Source organism: Falco cherrug, chromosome 7 (genome assembly GCF_023634085.1).
Source record: "Falco cherrug isolate bFalChe1 chromosome 7, bFalChe1.pri, whole genome shotgun sequence".
In the NCBI taxonomy this organism is placed as follows: domain Eukaryota; kingdom Metazoa; phylum Chordata; class Aves; order Falconiformes; family Falconidae; genus Falco; species Falco cherrug.
This window is the reverse complement of record NC_073703.1, coordinates 17,680,833-17,700,804: the sequence shown is the minus strand read 5'-3', so window position 1 is coordinate 17,700,804 and position 19,972 is coordinate 17,680,833. Positions and strand designations below refer to the sequence as shown.

Genomic DNA, 19,972 nt, shown 5'->3' with positions numbered 1-19,972 from the left:
CCAGTCCTTACTGCAGAGGTGGGACTGACATTAATATGAGCCGTTCTCAGGGCACAGAAGCAGACCAAAGCAGGTCACACAGCTAAAGAGCAGAAAGTACTGCACCTCCGAGCGGTAAAACGACCGTTTGTACTACAGCGGTGCAGTGAGAGCCATACGAATACACCAGCAGCTCAACGTGAATACATAAACCCATCAAAGTCCTAAAAGACCATATTCACGAGGAAACACACAGAGCTGTGTGGCTTTTGTCTTGAGTTTATCACAGCACTTTACCTGAGTAGAGAATTTGATCCAAAGTATTTTGACCTTTTAATGAAGTACTAATCAAATTCAGGAAACATTCTGTAATAATTTTTGTGAAAGTGTAGGAGGTTTTAAAGTGTTTTTTTTGCCAAAGAAAGAATGAAATGCCGTGCAATTTAAGGTTGCTAACAATATAATCTATATACTTTCCAGGGACATATTTGACCCTGATCATATCTGCAAAGTAACAGTACTTAAACAGCTCATTAGACTGTCACTTTGATACGAAGCAATTGCTAGCTCAGATCACTTATATACCTCTTTTATGCTAATTGATGCTCAATTACAGAACTTTGTTTTAATTCTGTTAACACAAAATTGTTGTTCGAAAGCTCAAAGGTATTTCAACTGTCTTAATTTCTTTACCTCCAGTCCAGCCTGAGTGCTGTCTTAGCACCCACTTGAACTTTGACAACACTGCTCTGAGGAAACGTTTAAAAATTGATTTAATATTGACATGTCTTTTGTCCATAATACAAACCTGGCCATAATGTAAGTCTGATAAAAATGTATTTGTTTGATTAGTGGTATATATGTGTATTCTTTTAACTTGTGAAAATACACACACAAACTGCAATTATGTTTTCACTATGTTGCTTAAATTACTGTAGTTCAACACAGTATCTTCAATTCATCCCATCTGACTTCAGTTAGGTACCTTAAGTTCACGCCCAGACATACTAATTTCTGTGTCCTTGAGAAATATAAACTTAAGGCATAATCGTCAACGGGACATACCGATGAAATCCTTCCATCCAATGCCTAGAGTATGGATATTTGCAATTTTGTAGTTGCATGGATGCATTTTTTTATACAGCCCTGCAGGACTGACTGCCATTCCCACACATCCTGTTTCATTTTATCTGACACCATGACCTCTTGGCAGGAGATTACTGTGACAAAAATGATCATACAACAGAAAGCTCTCCGCGTTTTAGTATAAAACTTTTACTTTTCACATGTAATTAATTTGCTTCATGACGGCTATGACACCTGTAGGTGTATCCATCACAGACTCCAATAACTGATTTTTAATTTGTCCAGAGTAGGTTAGTAATGCAATGTGGACAGTTAACCTAATCAACATTTTCAGCCAGAGAAATTGATTTAACATGCTAATGAACCAGTACCCAATATGCCCGTAGATCTCATTGTGTTCCAACGTTAGCCATAAAATAAACCTCCAGCATTAGCATGCTGGGGAATGACATCACATAGTTTGCCAGAGTTCAGCTAGACTATTTCATGAAAGTTTCCGACAGTTTCATGGTTTGACTTCCAGATAACTTAATCCTGATTCACAAAGTAAAAACTACTTGTTTATCACATTATAACTACAGAACTCTGGCTTCAGCACCGTCCCAACTCCTTCTCTACACGATGACACCATTGCTTTTCCACTGTTCTAATTTATGAGCAATACTCGTATCCGAGCTGGTGGAATCCCATAAGCGATGTAAGCTCCTGCTTTTCCACACTGCCTTCACAAGTCTGAATGTTCGCTACTGCAGCTTCACCCAGCTCCGACAGGTATGCACAACAGAAACTGTGACAAACATTGTTTTCACACATTAGAAACAACCATTTCATATATGATTCATGGCTTTCTTTTACCCTATCATTCACTTGAATTGTGCTGACACAAGAAAATCTGCTTTAGTCTCTTACTCTGCTCTGCATTCTCTACCCTGTTCACTGACATACTGCCATTTGAGAAGTACATCTTCTACCACAAAACTAATTAGCGACAAGCTGCTTATTTACTACTTATAAACATTTTTCAGCAAGAAATAGCTGTTATCTACCATTGTTAAAATTCCTTTTGTAAACATACTAACTATAACAGTTGAAACCTGAATTGCATGGAGACCTTAAAGCTGTACGGTGAAGACAACTTGATTTTACGTTTTTCAAGTATTATTAGTTTACAGAGGATCAAACAGAGATTATCAAGAGTGTAACTAACATACCATTTCTGCATATATACTTGTTCTTAAATGGAATGTAAGGTCTAAATAATTTCAAATTATTTGGTCAATTTCTGACATCAAAATCCTGGGATTAGATTTTCCCCCTTGGTACATACTTACATTTATCTAAGAAATACTTATGTGTAATTTCAGTCAGCTATTCTTTTAATGACTATTGTACAAAGTGTACAGGATTAACGGAATACACCATGCATTCAAAAGATTTTCTCCCGACTGTCCATAAAAAGGCTAAGACCTGTGTCAGCAAGTATCACAGAACTGTGATGGAGTAAAATTTTGTCCTTAAGTACAAAGGCTGTAATATTGTGGCTACTATTTCAACCATTAGCTGGCCAGGATAGCTACGATTAACATGATACACTCTTTCTCCAAGCATCCAGTACTGACCACACGGACAGCAGACTTGATGTTGTTTTGAGCTAATGCAGCTATTTTTATAGAATTTTTTAACAATTTAAGCTGGAATGGACACCTGAAAGTCATTTAACTAAACCCAGAAAGAATCTCAAAGTCACATCAGGATGCTCAGGGCCTGTGCAGATGAATCCTGACTGCCTCATGAAAATGACACCACCTTTCCGGACAGCCTATTGCTGTGTTTGACCCCTCTCACTGTGGATAAGGATTTGCTCTTGTATAGCTAATAGGAGTTTCCCTACCCGAAATTTGTGCTCGTGCCTTTTACTGTGCACTTCTGGAAGTGGTTTGGCTCTGTCTTTTCCTTGTAACATCTCATTAGGAAGCTGAAGAATGCAACCAGCACTGCCCTTAGCTGTGTTCTCCTCAGGCTGTGTGAACTGCTCCCTCAGCTTCTGCTCACACATCACATCTTCCATCCCCCTAAGCTTCTTGTTGTCCTCCACTGTAGTTCCCCAGTTTGACAATGTCTGTATTGTACTAGGGAATCAAAACTGGAAAGAACCATCCAAATGCAGCCTCACATGTTCTGACCAGAAGGAAGCAATCCCTTCCTTCAACCGGTGGGCTCTGGTCTTCCTACCGCAGCCCAGTATATTACTATGCAAAATACAACTCGCTGCACTAGCAGCTTTAATCATAAGGGTAGCAGGGTTTAGTCTCTTCTTAAGGTCCTTAAATTGCTAAAATGGTAGCTGAGCTTTACATAGTACCGTGTTTTGATTAACATTCCTCTGTTGCACGAAATTTGTTTTAGTAACAAATGTCATGGTTTATGAGAGTTCCATTATCACAGTCTGAAAAGCAATTAAAAACACCCCTGGAATTAAAAAAGAATTTCTGAGATTTCCACAGATTTAAAAAAAACCCAATGAACAGATATTCAAATTACCTCTTAATTTCTTACTCAAATCAAACAATCACTTACATATTTTAAATATAAATGCAAGAGTTATCCATTGAAATAGGCATTTTAAAACATGTCAAATTATTCACTTCATCTCCATTTGACAGAGTTCTTATGCAAGTGTGGGCATACTAATATAGATCTCAAGAAAATTAAGACCTGTAGAACTTCAAATAGGCAATTTTTTAATGTACTTCATAAAACATAGCACATCAGGAACAGAAGCTTTTCCAAGTGTGTCAGGAGTGGGGTTCTTCACTCGGATAGAACTCACAGTGTCTAGCAGTGAAGCTGGTTCAGCTTCACTAGTTGTAGCAGAGGTGGCAACTTCCAAGCAAGCAACATTTTAGATATTTCTTCTACCACTTCCCAAACCTTGTGCTGATGGGCACAGGACAAAAGTCTGTTGACCTTCGGGCTGCTGCTGAGGCAAGATACTTGCTCTTGCGGCTACGTTACTGTTAGGCCTGAAGGTGCAAGCCAGCGGTAGTAAATCTCACTCGATACCACGATCTGCGTCTTCCGCAGTGCCACACAGGTAGTGACTTTGCAGATCTCATTTAGAGCAGCATCATCACTGATTCCAGCACAGGTGTGCTGAGGGCAGGCTGACTTAGACTGTCCTTGAAATCTAACATCGAACATACGTCTGCATCCCTGTGGTCAGTGTTAAGTGTCAATACAAATCCATCCTATCAGGGCAAGCAAAGAAACCAACTGTAAAATGACAGGCTTGCAAGGAATGTTTCATGCAGGGCTGTTTCTGTGAACAATGTGGCAAATGTCCATATTATTTCAATGAATATTATGCTCATTTTTGTTGATTTGATTGTTAAGAAGCGATCTGTCATAGAGTGACAAGCTGGTTAACGCCTGCGGGACTTTTTTCCCAGTCTTTTTTCTTCTAGGAAATAATCAAGAATGCTTCTAATGGCTCCCCATCTGCCAGGAGTTACTGGACAATATTGGCAATTTTCACAGTGTGCTTCTAGTCTCTGGTACTTGCTGGGTGGTTTTTACCTTATCTAAGGGAAGCGCTAAAAATTGTGTCATGTTTACTTCACAATTTATACTAACATACGTGTTTTTCATCTCCCTAACATTTTACATGTATTTTAAACTATCTACCCCACTGTCATACCTCCATTTGTGCATTCAATTAGAGAATACAAGGGCACATGCACAACTTGAGGCTGCAGAATACTGATGAAGACTTTATGTATATATGTACTATGTGCAAGTGAGAGCCTTTTTTTCCTGTGGGGAAGTGTAACCGGTACAGCTAAGGTGTGCACCTCTTCTGCCACCATTTTCCTCAGAGATAGCTATATGCATGAGTGGTCACATTTACTTTAATTTGGTTACTAATATTTCTAAGGTTTCTCATGTAATAATAATATATTGTTTACTATTTACATTACAGTAGCACTTCGAAGCTTCTGGTAGGTTTAAGAAAATGCTATGCAGGAACTTTAAAATACATAATAAGAGAGAATCACTTCAAAACTCACAGTTTAAAAAGACAGAGAATGGGGAAGAAGACATGGTAGAAGAGACTTGCTCAAGATCCTATGACAAGTGAATGCCAGTCAACAAGAGAACTGAAACTTCTGAATCTTCTGAGCCCTCTTCTGAACCAGGACAGAGTTCTAGTTTGCTTTAATACACACACACATACATAAAAATATATATACACATACTATTGCATGAATTTTCAGAGAAAATGTGAAATAAATACGAATAGAAAATTCCAGGTTATCAATATTTTATATTTATCTCCAAGTACATAACTCCCCAAAAGCTTCGTCTTCCCTCATTCCCAGCTTACACTTTGTCAGGATGCACTCAGCATTGTCAGACGTACCACGCTGTCTGACTAAACCGAAAGACTGAAATATCAGCATTATGAAAAATGCTCATGTTAGGATTGTATACAATAAACAGTAATGTAAACTGCAGAGCAGAACATGACTGAGATTTTATTATGCCTGTTATTTTCCGGTACTAATCTGTTCAGATTGGTTTGGCTTCTAAGTATATTATGTAAATTTAATATTTTCAACATCCTCTTCATTTTCAAAATATAACATCTGTACGTCTACAGGTAAAGAAGGAGGAAAAAAGCCTAGGCTTGAAATTTGTTGCCACTGCTAAAACTCCTTGGAGGAACTTAAAAATAGTATCTTAAGAAGGATGTCAGCTTCTTATAAATTTCATGTTATATGACATTCCTTCCTGCCGTCATGCTAAAATCAGTACTTGAAAATTTTAAGTACAACTTTCAGTTTGAGCTATAGATAGTTCTGGCACATCTTGAGTTTGGTTCAAAATGTCAGAAGCAGCAGTAATGTTTTTTCAACTGTAATGTATCTTTCTGGCTAAGAATAATGACAGAAGAAGCTATATAATTCTGTTTTCCCTAACAGTGACCTTCACATAGAATCCTTGGACACTGCTCGAGGAAGGCATGTATCACAGCAGTCACGACTGACTTATCTGTGTTTGGGGCCACAACTGATGGCAAATTCTGACATATATAAAAATACAGATACAATTGGAAGCAAAAATTAGTCAAAACATTAAAATATAAAGAGGAAACAAGTCCTCAAGAAGAATCTTTCCAATTCACTACATTTGAAAAAAAAGCACCAAACCCAAAGTCAAATTCTTCACAGACCCAGGCAGTTAGATTAGTGCAGAAGTTCTCTAGTTCTCTGACAAAATATGCAGCAATTAGAGTCACACACAGGGCTGATTCTCCTTTTCTTACCGAGGCTTGATATAAGAGAAACTTCATCTACAGATGAACGAGCTCAGTGAGAAACCATCTCTTAGTAAAGGACTGAAACGATTATTATATTCCAGACCAGTTACAGACAGCTCCAGGATTTCTTAGCATGATTTATTGTTGTGCCCCAGATGTTAATGGATGCTAAAGCTGGGGCTTGGATTCAAACAGTAATCCAGAAAAAGCCAAAGGGTATCCCAAGTGCTTCAATGTGCTTAAGAGAAAGAGATCAAGTCTCATATTCTAAGAAGAGCTGGACTGCATAAGAAACTAGTCAAATGGTTAGTCAGAACTAAGCTGGATGGTCTGGGGTTTATTTTTCTAAATCAAAGACTGAGATACCACCTCTAAGTTGAGTGAGCTGCAGACAGAAAAAGCCTAAAGAATTTTTTAAATGGACAGTGACAGAAATGGAAGACCAGGGGCTTACTGGGTGCCGTACTTCAGTGCAATGGCTCATCTGGTCATTCTGAGCAAGGGGATGGCTAGTATTTCTGCTGTAAGAAAGGAACCAAGAATCTGACTCCTATCACATATTTCTTACTCTAATGAAAACAGCATTTCATATTTCTGGATTTCAGATAAAGGTCTCAGCAAAAAAAGGAGAGTTATTTCTCTTTTTCCTAAGCTCTGTCTTAACTGCACTCCAGAAATGCAATTACTGGAGTAGATCCCAAGTCATCTCTCAGATTAAAGTCTCTGAAAGAAACCCAAGAAAGAAATTTAGGTTTTCATTCTATTTTGCAAAGTCTTTTACCTTGCTCAGGGGAAGGAGATCTATTTGAAGGAATATACGAGACACACATTTATCAGAAAAGATGTACACATCCTAGAATTTCTTCATGAAGTTGGAGGAAGGATAGTTAACAGTATTCACAGAAGTACTGGTTTATACAAAGGCCTTTTCCTTTTGAGATCATTTGTTCTAGAAGAATGATGGTAGCCATGATCTGCTCTCAAAAGCAGAGGCGCTGTAACTCCAGAAGCTGTAAAGCAGCACAGAAAGGAAATAGCCTCCTTCCAGTCTCCTGTGTTATGAGTATCTACCTAACATTAAACTCATTATTCTGTAATTTGGTTATTATTGGTTATACCCTCATCATCGCGGTAATGAAACACAACTGTATTTTTCTACACATGCTATCCTAAGCCTGCGATCTAAGGACTATACGTAAAAGAAAATGTGGGCTTCTTCCCTGTGTGTGAACCCCCACAAAGATTTGTGTTTTCTGTTCTTGCGGAGTCAATCTTCTCTCTGTTCCCTACGTCTAAGCATTTAGTAAAACGTGTTTCCATAATTTGTATACTTCAATTTAGTGTTTATGGGTTATGTGTATACTTAATTCTAAGCTGTCTCTGAACTTGCTTTCCAAACCTCATGCTAGTTTCCATACGTATAACAATCAGAGACTGATGGGTGCTATGCAGCTATCACCATTATGGGTATTATGCAGCTATCACAGCTTCTCACATATAGCAACACCGCAACAATAACTAACAAGGCTTAATACACAACAGAAGCACACAAAATTTCCCACATGCTAAAGATAAATGGTAACACCAGCAGCTGACTTAGTAAAGGGAATGGATAATCAATGGTCAAATTCTAAAGCATCTATGTAAGTAAGGAATTTTGCGTTATCTGTATTTTATCGTGTTACTTTTAGGTAAAAAGACTTCTCTTTTGCGAACTATTTCAGAATGTGGTCCCTAAGCAGCAAAATATAATAGAAATTTCGCATGCAAACATTCACATATATTTCCTAATCTTTGTAAAAGCCACACATTTTCAAATTTCTCAGTGAAGGAAGAGGATAACCAGGAGAGTGCTCTGTTAGTCATTGTTTCCTCTTGCTACAATTATTTCTGTCTCATAGGCCATATTTTCCCAATTTCTGTGTTATTTTTAGGGAAATACTATAAAACCTCAGTATAACTGAAACATTGTTATTAAATCACCTTCCTCACTTGCATGACAGTCTCTAATCCTCAACTCATACGTCAATCATACAACACTATTTGGTGGAACTTCTTAATAAACAAAATATGCTAGGTTTTCATGGGAAATAAATTAACCATTAGGTTGCCTGTACATGATCATTTCTATCTATTTCTAAAAATACTAAACTGCTTATAAAAGATAGTAACTTATGAATGTCTTCCCTCTATTGATTTTAATTAAGTAAAAATTTTATGACAACTGTTTACATTGGCTAGCTGTAAAAAAGTGTTATATATAAAACCACCAATCAATGGAATGAAATTGAACTCAGCTTGAAAGAAAACAAGAAAAATCAATGTATGAAGCAAAACATAAATAACACCCAAAAGCACTTAACCTAAGATAGTACTGCATGTCTTCTCTAGTTCAGTCCTAAACTAAGAAATTCCAATCATGACAATTTAAAATGCTTTTTCTTATTTTGTGCTGCCAAATCTGCAGTCTGCTACATTTTTAGGAATAGTGAAGTCCCTGAACCTCAGATGTACATTCTTAGAATAGCTCGTATTCCATACTTGGTGGGTTCAGTCTCACTCAGGTGCTGGAGAGAGCCTGGTCCTGGTGTGTGAATACGCACATTTTTGTGCTGTGCATGCAGCAACAGGTTAGATGGCTCTCTCTGTGGAGTGCTGCGCGTGGTCACTGCTTCACTAGCTCTTAAGACAAAAGTTCTATCTGATTTTGGAAAATATGTATTCTATTTAAACCATGAGCAGAGTTCATTTATTCTCACTTTCTGTGCTCTATCCGCCATCTATCCACAGCTGTTTTTTTTTAACCAAAGCAATGTTCCATTTCCTGAAGAAAACATAATGGACAAGACAGATACTTCGTCCAGTGTATCTAACTAATCTGTTCTTAAAGGGTATGATAGATTGCTACATTAGAAAATGGCAGCAAGTCCTGCGAAAGAATAGAGTATTGCTTTGCTAAACAGGATACCATTTACAAATTTGATTAACTAAGTGATATTCATATGCTTCCAGAGAATGAATTGTAATTGATAGTGAGGAATATCACTGAATCAAGACACAAACCACATCAGATACACTTTCCATTATCAAAAAAACATTCTAGAGTTAGCCTGACTTAGTCCAATTCATGATACAGTTGACCTGATCTTTTTTACTTCCATGCTTTTGAGTTTTTTTTCCACAAACACGTATTTCATAACTCACTGACTCATAGGTTACAGTTATGCTGTTTCTTCAATATAACTTACTGTCCTTGACTTCACTGATGTATTAAAATCCTAGTTCCTGAAGCATGAGGAAATCTGCTCCTGCACATATGCCAGTTCTTTCCACACTGTGGAATGGGAAGGGAGTGTGTGAAACCTCTTGGAGGTTTGCTTTTGCAGCAACTCTGATCATTTCCATTTCCAAACACTCGGTATCATTTGCCATTCTATGCTGAGCTGATATCAACATGCATCAGTTAGGTTCCTTGTCCTTATTCTCCTTTAATTTCTGAATGCCCAAATCATATATCAATTAAATATCATGTTTGTTGCAAAGAGAGCTCACTCCCATTGTATTAGATTTTTCTTTGCTCTCTCCTATTTTCTTTTGCAATGTTTACCTGTCTCGGCTTTTTAAATTTTAAGCTAATGCTATTTGACTTCCAAAATTTAACTTTGGTAATCATACAGTTCCTGCTGCCCCCCCCCCCCCCCCCCCATCCTGTAGGCTCTGGTTTTTACCTTAACATTCTCTTTGAGTTGGTTATTCACTATGTCTTCCCCAAGAACATAGGGCTGAAACTGCTCCAAGTTCTCATCTCTGACTGCAAATACAAATTCCTAACAGATTTTCCAATACTATTTCACATTTGAGTAATTTCTCTAAGTATCTTTGATCAGCTTTTCTGAAACACCATCTATGCTTTCATTACCCAAATAATTAACAATATTCACTTCCCAGTTCTTCATTGAATCAGATAATGGGGGTATCAAACCTGGTAATCTCAGACAACATTAATAGCATGTGTTCTTGAACTGTAACTATGACTTTTATTTCCCTTTCAAAATGTGATTTTTAGCTATCAGACAGAGACTAAATATTCCAAGTGCTAGCTAACCCAGTATTTCAGCTTGCCCATGCAGTAGTCACTAAACCACAGTTCTAAAAAAAGTACTAAAGAAGTACTGAAGTACTAAATAAGGGTATGAAACACAGAGTTCACAGAGGAAAGAAAACAGATCTTTACATTGCAAAGATTTAAGTTATCAGTAAATAACAAATCTAAAAGTCCCACCAGGGCTGTCTTGTTTCTTAAGGGTGTATTACAACAACACACACGATTATTCTGAGTAAGTGTGCTACACAATTAAGGGAAAATATTTTACTAAAGATGTGCAGAGGCAAAAAGTTTAGACCTTTATTTCCAAATATACAAGCATATTTCAGCTGAAGAATTTGTTCTTGATTTTTTAATCTGTTCCTTTTAATGGAACAGATATTTTATTTTATTAACAATTTCTTCTGTCTCATGGTGTGTACAATGCATGTTTGACAAGTGCTGGAAAGTCCTAACTTTGCTTGTGCATCAGGTTCTAATCACATTTTACATTGTTTTAACTAGTAGAATGAGAATTTTACAACTTAAATAGTAGACTTCATACTTTTCCCCTCAAACTTGTCAAGTTTCTTGTGTCATGTAAGACCCACAAGTTGCCCATACAACACCCATTGAATGGTCTGGTCTGGTCCCTCAGTTACCACAATGCTTGCTGAGGCAATCACACCATGTTTCAGCTGGATTTATCATCTGATACAGTTCAAACTGCTCTATCACAGCATCCTTTTTACCTCCAAGGTACATATAAAATTAGGGTTTCCAAAACTGCTTGAGGGAAAAAATTCTAAGCCACATCATACCATTGTGAAACCCCCCCATCAGAATACTTGGAGCATTTCTACAACAGGATTCAAATGGATATAGGCCTGAATATTCCACTGAGACATTGCATGGCCATCTATTTCTGATAAGGAGTCACAGTTTTGCAGTATTCTTGTGCATTTAACTGATATTTTCTCTTCTAGGACAAGCAAGGGGCAAGAGGCTTTCTGTCATTTTTCTCAACAGTTTTTACATGATGCTTTCGTATTGGGAGAAGCTTTTCTTTTTTAAAAAAGGTGTGCAAAGCAACTCTGAACAGTTTTTCAATTTCTTCCACCCACAGCATCTTCATCTCTTGCTCCTGATATCTCCTGTTTCTCAAAGACACTTTATTCCTAGTGTTCTTCCACTTCCAAAACAACAGTGAACACGGGAGAGAAGTCACAGCTATAAACTCTCTCCCTTAACCTGTCCCTACTCCATCCACTCCTGATTCTCATTTCACATCTTACACAATCACTCAGCTGTGCTTTAGGGAACCCCCTAATTTCCTCAGAGGAAATCTGTCCTTTCTCCATTTCTTCCTCACATTTGGGTAAGAATATAGCTAGAACGATTTTTATGATAATTAACCACCAATTACTCTTAATTTCAGTGACGAGACTGAAATAAAACACACGTATGTATTTGTTCCATCTGAATGTTTTATAGTAAGTATATTTGCTATACAGATAGTCAGATAAAAATCTGCACTTTCATTAAGAGAGGAACTTCACACTAAGTTGTATAAATGGAGTAAATAAGAAAAGAGTGTTATTTCCTCTGTAGAGTAAGAACTTGTTCCTTAATAATGCCGCTGCAGAAAATTATTGAGCAAAGAAATGTTTCTTACCAGGACTGAAACAGTCCTTCATTTATTTAAAGGAAAGAAAGGGATCAGAAGGCAACAAACTCTTCCAACTTCTGGTTAAGACCAGGAGGTTTCTTTGGTAATTACACGGTGGGCCCATAAAAAGTGTGGTACCTTCTACCAAGAGGCAAGCACAGCTCCATGTACAGAGTGCCCTTCAGTATCTATCCTATTCTGGCTGAAAGAAACAGACTTGCTCTTGCTCCCCTTCAAACCATTCCATTAAATGCCACTGTAGGCACCTCTAATAATTGTTTAGCTATAACAGAGATGTAAGTTTAAATTTTAAATTTTGCATAAGTCATCAGAGCTAGACTATGCCCAGATTTTCTAGAATCTCTCTGTAAAATAGCTCCGACGAGCTACGAGAGCTAAAACTTTTCCCTAGGCCTTCACCTTGTCACATTTCAATTAGTGCAACATCTGTTTCTCCAGCCTTAATGTGTGAAACATGTTCCTTTGCACTCCTCCTGTGTATTTTATTTTCAAAACCCACTACTCTATCTCTTCTTTCTGTGTTTATCGATTGACTCTCTCGTCTCTACTAGTGTATCAGCCATAAGCTATTTGACTTGTCTTGGTTATTGATTTTACCTCCCTCTCTGCTACCTGTTCACTTCTGAGAAGTAAACTTCCATCTCCGGTAAATCCAGGATATTGCTCTTTTTCAATTTTACAAATTTTATAAATTTTCAAATCAGCCTGGTCAGGCTTTTTGTCTATCCAATCATAAATTTGGAGAGTGTCTTTTTGTGAGGCTCATTATTCTTTTTACAAATATATCCCTAAAACTCTTTATAATGCCTAAACCAGTCGCAGCATAAATTGAACACCTTTTGTGCCAAGATGCTACCATAACATTAATACCCTCACATTGTTTCACTGAACGTTCCCTTCTCCCTATCCATTTAGTTCTCTTGCATAATATGTTGCTATTTAATTTTTTTTGGGGGGGGTGTGTTCATATACCACATGTCTTTAGTTCTCTTTCCATGATCAGAGCACTAAGTCTTCATCAAACCATGTCAATGTTATATCCTGAATTTTTAAATATCCCTAGCCAGATTATATTTAAAATACAACTACTGATTCAGTTGCATTTCCTGCTCTAATTTTAATAAATCCATGTTTCTTAATTTTTACGGGGAAAATAATTACTTACTGGTTCAAAACAGGTGTGTATGCCGTTTTATCTTCATCTATGATGGTGACCATCAGAGTAATAAGCTGTGCCCAGAAATCCAAATTCTTTGTTGTTGGTCCCTGGTCTTCTTTAGGAACTTCTTGTTTCTTACCCTGTTAAAACAACAGTGAATATATTTTATATTAGAAAAATTATAGAAAATATTATGGGATTTCCACCTAAAGATTAGTACTTGGTTGGAAAGAGTGATGTATTAAGACTCTTCAGAAATTTTGGACAAGGACTGTCTATCCAACTGAGACTGTGTGACAGACTATACCTGGCTGTGGACATCTATCAAAAGACATACACAGAGAAAAGACAGCCAGGTCAGCAAAGATCATCAATAGAGACTTGGTTTTTAGTGCATGTCCACCCTTTAATGAAATACATTCTTAAATTCTTGGTTGTGCTGAAACAGAGTGCAGGTAAAATTGTCTGCTAAGGCAGAACTTTAATATCCTACACAATAAATACTGAACAAATCAATGATAAGGAACATTTCTTTCTTTGTTTTGGATTATACATTGAAGTTTTCAAGCCCAACAACTGCTATGCTGTTCTCTCTAAATGAAGCAGCAGTTAAATTTCCCTTTACTTTTTAACAGCCAAAATAACTAAGACTATTGCCCAAACTATTCTGCATAGAGATTTTTCCGGAGACTCATAGATTGACTGGCAAACATCACAAACTGTGCAATTAAGAGAGGCAGAGGAAAACACATTAAGTATGAGGGGAAAAAGAATAATCCCTGGACACATAAAAACACTAGGAAAAGGTACACAGGAATATTCAAAAGAGAGGCTTGCCAAGGTGGCACCTTGCCAAAGATTTTAAAGCTATGTGCAAAACCAATCTGTTATTTGATTCAGTTTTTTATCCAGGGAAATGGAATTCTTCTACACTGCTTGTAAGTGAAGAGGACTGCAACCAGTTTTACATCCAAAGCAGAGAACCTGAGATGCCCCATTACATTTTTGTAATAATCACGAGGGAGGACAGGACACACTGATATATCCGATGGATTGCCAATGTGACTCTCTAGTCATTAATTAAAAGTTGGTAAGTAAAGTAGTGGGTTTTATTCCTCTTGACTAAAAGCCTGCTTTCTGAACCTTTTTATATAGCTGTAAATATGTATTAATATTCACCACTTACAAACATTTATTAAGAATTTTATACTTTTTAATGTCACTAAAATGTGCATTTACAGCTAGATTTTGTCTCTACAGTTTTGATTTATGAATTCTTAGTCTACAGGTTCCTAGACAAAATTATTTTTCAGTTCTTCACTTGACAGAAGGATCAGATTCCTTATCAATGTCCAATAAATAACTTCACAGCAGAGAACCAACTATGATAAGAAATATTTTCATCTCTATGTGAATGCACACATACATACACACATAATTTCTGCCGCACAGAAGTATGTCTATGCGTGCTAGATCTACACAGCTGTCAGAAAGGGGTCTTTTCACTCAACTAGCAAGCCAGAAAATAACCATGCCTATTATTCCACAAGTTTAAACATATGCTCCCTGTACTTTCTATTTGTAGTCCAAACATGACCACTCCAATGGACCCCGCGTCTCTTTGAATAGATACGACACTATACTAGTGTCATAGTGAATTAATGTTATCTTAACCTCAATTAACTTGTATCTATTAACAGCATTTAGAATGGAAGAAAGGGAATTTCAACAACACAATTGAAACTGTTTTTGTGGTCACTGTGGAATATTTTAGAAGAGCATCATTAATCACACTGCTGATCTACAAATGCTACAGTTTCAGTGTCTAAAGCAACCGAAATAAAGGTGGGGCTCAGAAGCAGTTACAGTGGACCGTGTGACGAGTATCACCACCAATTAACAACCACACATGCAAACAAGAGTGCTTTTCAAAACAAAAATTAATATTGGAATATTAATGTCACTCATGAGGGCCTTCCCTGGTGTACATTATACTTCTATTAAAAGACCTTGTTTCCATGTCAAAGATTTATTTGTAATATAGCTTTTTTTTTTTTCTCAGAAGCTAGTCCATGTTTAAACTAAACCAACAGAAAGGCAGTTGTAGAAGACCAAGCCAGTTCACATTTAGTCTAGTGTCTTATCCAAGAACCACGTTTCACAGAAAAAACCTGCAACGGCATGTATCTGAGATAGCTTTTACAAATTGTGAATGTGAATCACAGAATGTAAAATTTGTAAAATGTAAATGTAAAATGTGATTAATTTACAAAGTAATAGTTGCACAAGGAGGTGCTTTCTACAAAAATTATCTGGCACAGAAATATTTTAAAAATCAAGATAATCTTCTCAAACTAGCCACAGAAAGTATTTTTTAAATAGTCTCACACAAACAGATGTAGTTGATACTCTGAAAGTGTACATTCCGCCCACACCCAGCTGTAATTTCCATTCTTTATCCTAAAATCTAACTAACGGCTTAGAAATGCTCAGAATCACTGAAGTTGTTTCCACATTAATTGTTATTATTGTTGGCTTTATTACTTGCTTTATGTGGTTTCTGGCAACAGATGCCTTCACAGAAGCATCATAATGAGGTGAAACAATGTTGGAAGATTGATTACATGGATTATTTGCAAACTTCCAAAACTGACAGAAGAAAGTTCCATCTTGTAATAAAAATCATCCTGAAACAGAGCTATTTTCATATTCTACAAATTTCAGTGATACAATTTGTTTGGTTTGAAAACATTTCGATTAGCGTAACTGAGAGGCATAGTAAACCGCATTACAGTGTAGAAAAAATGAGCGGGAGGACAGCATCATAAAATTATACTTATATTTTAACATATTCTTAATGCAATGAAGCACCCTTCTAGAGGCACTGAAGTTAATTTCGATACTGTTTTGCTGAAGTCTGCTTTGGTGATGTGGGTTCACCATTAGTCTCTTGCAACCAGTCAGTGAGAATGCCCTCTTATTACATAAAAAAAAACAGTTAAGCTTTTCCTGCTCTGTATTCTCAAAAGACATTCATCTGTTCTAGTTTCCTAGCTGTGATGATAACAGCTCATGTCTCAGTCTCGTGATTTGGTCCCATATCCAACCAGTTCTCAACAGCAGGTATTCTTACACGGTACAGTGTATTTAGTCTGTGCAGAAGCTGTGGAAAGGCCTTTAAAATGCCAGAATTAGGTTAGTTTGTACATAAGCAAAGTAGATGCTTACAACAATTTACACAAACAAACTTTCTCGAGTATAAACATGGTTAACTATATGGTCTATTAAGTGGAAAAAGCTTATCTTGATAATAGCAACTTTCTTTTTTCATGCAAGTGACATCCATTAGAAAGAAACTGCCAGTATCAAACGTGAACTAAACAGCCAATTTACCCAAGTACTGCCACATTGGCACAAATATGGTGACAAGATATATGAGCCACTGAATACTGCTTATTATTATAGAGGATCATACCAATACTGAGAGTTTAAAAAATTGTATCTGAAAAGGTCAAGAGGAACATAAATTCTCAATATATCAAGATGACAAAATCACTAGTTAACAGATACTGTTCATGATTCATGACTTTTCAAAAAAAATATTTTCTGGAGTTGCCTATCTTAAATTTTTGGTGGATACATAATTCACTGAACAAGCTAAAATCGCAGATTGTGCTTGTAGTAACCAAGAGAGCTTTCAGGAAGCATTGATACAAATGAAAGTTTGCCAGTTAGAAGAATCGCCTTCTTTTTCACCAGCCTTTTCACTTAGGAAAGCCTGCTTAAAATATCCTGACCCTCTGTAACAAAACTTGGGGTGGTAATGCTGTCCACATGCACAGACCTGTGACATGCCATAAGAAGGTACTGTAGTACATCCTATACTTGAAAGCTCAATAATTAACCAGCTAAAGCCAGAATAGTGATATTCCTAAAAGGCATCTGCTGACAGATCAAACAAACAGTAATACCATATGATGGCTTACCATCAAGACAGGACAATATAGGTGTTATATGCTCACGTTAATTGATTTGGCTACCTCTTGTCTTTAGGATGTCTCTAAAGTTGTAGCATACCATATATCCTTTACCATACAAAAATGTCTAGCAACAATATGAAAGTGGCAAACTTAAATAATGAAAAATTTCAGAAAAAACAGACTACACGAAACAGGCATGAGAAGGAAATGTGATTGGTTGGGTACTAACAAATATAGCTGTTTGCCTCATTCTGCTTTTAAAAAGGATACATTCTCATCCCGTTTCTCCAAGATGACACAGCTCATGATTGCCAGCATGGGAAATTTTTGATCATTATACTGAAGTTCACTGTTACCCATTTCCTATGACTTAGAAAAGTTTACAAAGCAATCTGCTGCAATTATAGACATGTAATTAGATCCAGATTAGGCTTGTATTGCTAAGGATCTTAGATTCCAAATGTTCCTTTAATTAAGATCTGTTTGTTTATATAAAATCTCTTTGGTTTTCATCTCAGCAATGCCCCTGCCTTATACAGAATCTATGTACAGTGAATGTACTCAATGGATGATAAATCTGCTCATCAGGCATTAGACTTTATGGTGCATGCTTAAATTGGGTGTCTTTTTATTAAATCTTTGTGACAGGGAATACTGTCTTTACTAATAGACAGTTCTAAGCAAAATCCTACAACAGTATATTAAAACTACTTAAAGTTATGTGAAAACTTATTTGGAACACATGAAATAGGGTAATATCAAACAGCAGTCAATGCCAGGAACAACACTGGCTTCAGCGGTGATCCCACATGCGTTGGAAGAGAAAATCTTGAAGAGCATCACAGGACTAATGCAAAATACAATTAGTTCCTCACTTTCTATCAAGTGTCCCAAGCTGTTTTGAATAAAATTTCAGTCAGTTCCAGAGGAAAGAAGTTCCAATTATTTTATAGAGCTACAGTAAGTTAGATGTGCTTGCCTAAGGAAAGCTGTTTTAATTCACTTTTAGTCATTTAGGAATCCAGCCTACAGATAACCTAATGGATGTTTCTTCATTTTTTGTAATATATTTTGTTACAGGATATTTAATTTTATTGAGAACATCATAATTTCATTGGAAAACTAGATAATTGCAAACACCGTATAAGTAAAGTAGCTTTAAAGAGAAGTCATATTATTCACTTAAGATTTACAAACAGGAAATCCTGAGGATTTTGTGGGTTTTTTTAAAGGCAAGATCCAGACTAGGTGATTTATAACTGTTTGTCTTTTGCCATAGAACACATCAAAATCAGAAAGAGGAAGAGCAAGTTTTCATATATTATGTATCAAAATAAATTCTTTTCTTACACTGAATCGTGTTTTTTCTCAATTTCATTTTACTATCGATTTCCTAGTCACCTGAGTTCAAGTACAAACAATGGATCATGTGGCACAGAGGCAGTGGCTGGAATTTTGATATTGTCTTAAAGAAAAAGAGAAAATGTTAAGGGATTTTCCCCTATATGTTCAAGAAAAAAAAAAAGGCTAAACTTGACAAGCAAACATATTTTGCACTCTGGAAAACTGGCTGAGGGTGAAGAAAGCAATCTCAGCACAGTGTGAAGCAGAATTACAATCTACATCTGTATTACCCTGAGACAAATCTGTAAAGGCTGGTCTGTCTGAGGAACACAGGGCTTTCAACTTCTCTCATCATTGATTTTACCTGTTTGCATGACAAATGTCTGGTTTTATTTTGCTTCGTCTTTCATTTGTTATGTTCTGTGCAATCAATACATGACATCTGTATGGGTGTAACTTTGATAAATCCAATCCTATGATTTCAGAAACTAATCTGCACAAAGAGTACATCCAATGCAAGCCCCAAGCTAAGTTTCAGAATATGATATTTTCTATATAAATAATGAGAGAATGGAAGCTGAATGGAAACCAACACAGTAGCCCTGATTAGCGTGAGCCTACAGACTGCAATTTTATAGACCAGTCTTAGCTGAAGACGTATTACTTTTAATGGTACTTCTGTATTTGTAAACTGCTCAGTTAATACTATTCAATTTGGATGAGGTTAAGAATCATTAGGCAATACACAATATGCACTATAGATACATAGCACACACAGATAGACATTGACATGTATTACCCACACCTATTTTTATAATTTTATATATTTTTTTATACTTTCATGTAGGTAAAGAATGAAAATTTGGCTTTACAGCATTTACTTAGAAAGGCTAAACACAGAAACCATTTGCAGGCACTCAAAATACCTTCAAAACATGAGGGATTTCCCTGAAACAGTACCCCCTACACAGTCCTATTGTACAGTAACTCCTAAACTATTTTCATATTTGAAACAGAAACCATATTCCACGTATCCTTCTCCAGTACTAACTGAACTGAAATGGAATCCTTTTGGATAGATTCTAATTAAGATTCTTCACTCTTTTTCTTTGAGGAACGGGATGTGAAAGGAGCCGATCTAATTGCTCTGCCCACTCAGGACAGTGTAACATGCACGGCGACTCTGGAGTGGCAAGGCCAGTGCTACCCTGGTTTGGTTTGCACACACCCCCCGCCAAAAAAAACCCCAAAAAACAAAAAAAAAAAACCCAAACCCAAAAAGCACTGTGCTTATGCAGGGAACAAGTGGAGAAAGACCAAGGTGAGCCCC

At 36.7% G+C, this 19,972-nt stretch overlaps 1 protein-coding gene across 2 annotated transcripts in view; it reads right to left on the bottom strand.

The window, feature by feature from the left end:
- UNC13C (unc-13 homolog C) overlaps nt 1-19,972 on the bottom strand; it is a 178,470-nt gene that overhangs the window by 59,004 nt on the left and 99,494 nt on the right. For both annotated transcript variants that reach the window (XM_027800121.2, XM_027800123.2), the window contains exon 16: nt 13,325-13,458. In XM_027800121.2, coding sequence (XP_027655922.2) covers nt 13,325-13,458 — 134 coding nt within the window. The remainder of the gene's footprint in view (nt 1-13,324; nt 13,459-19,972) is intronic.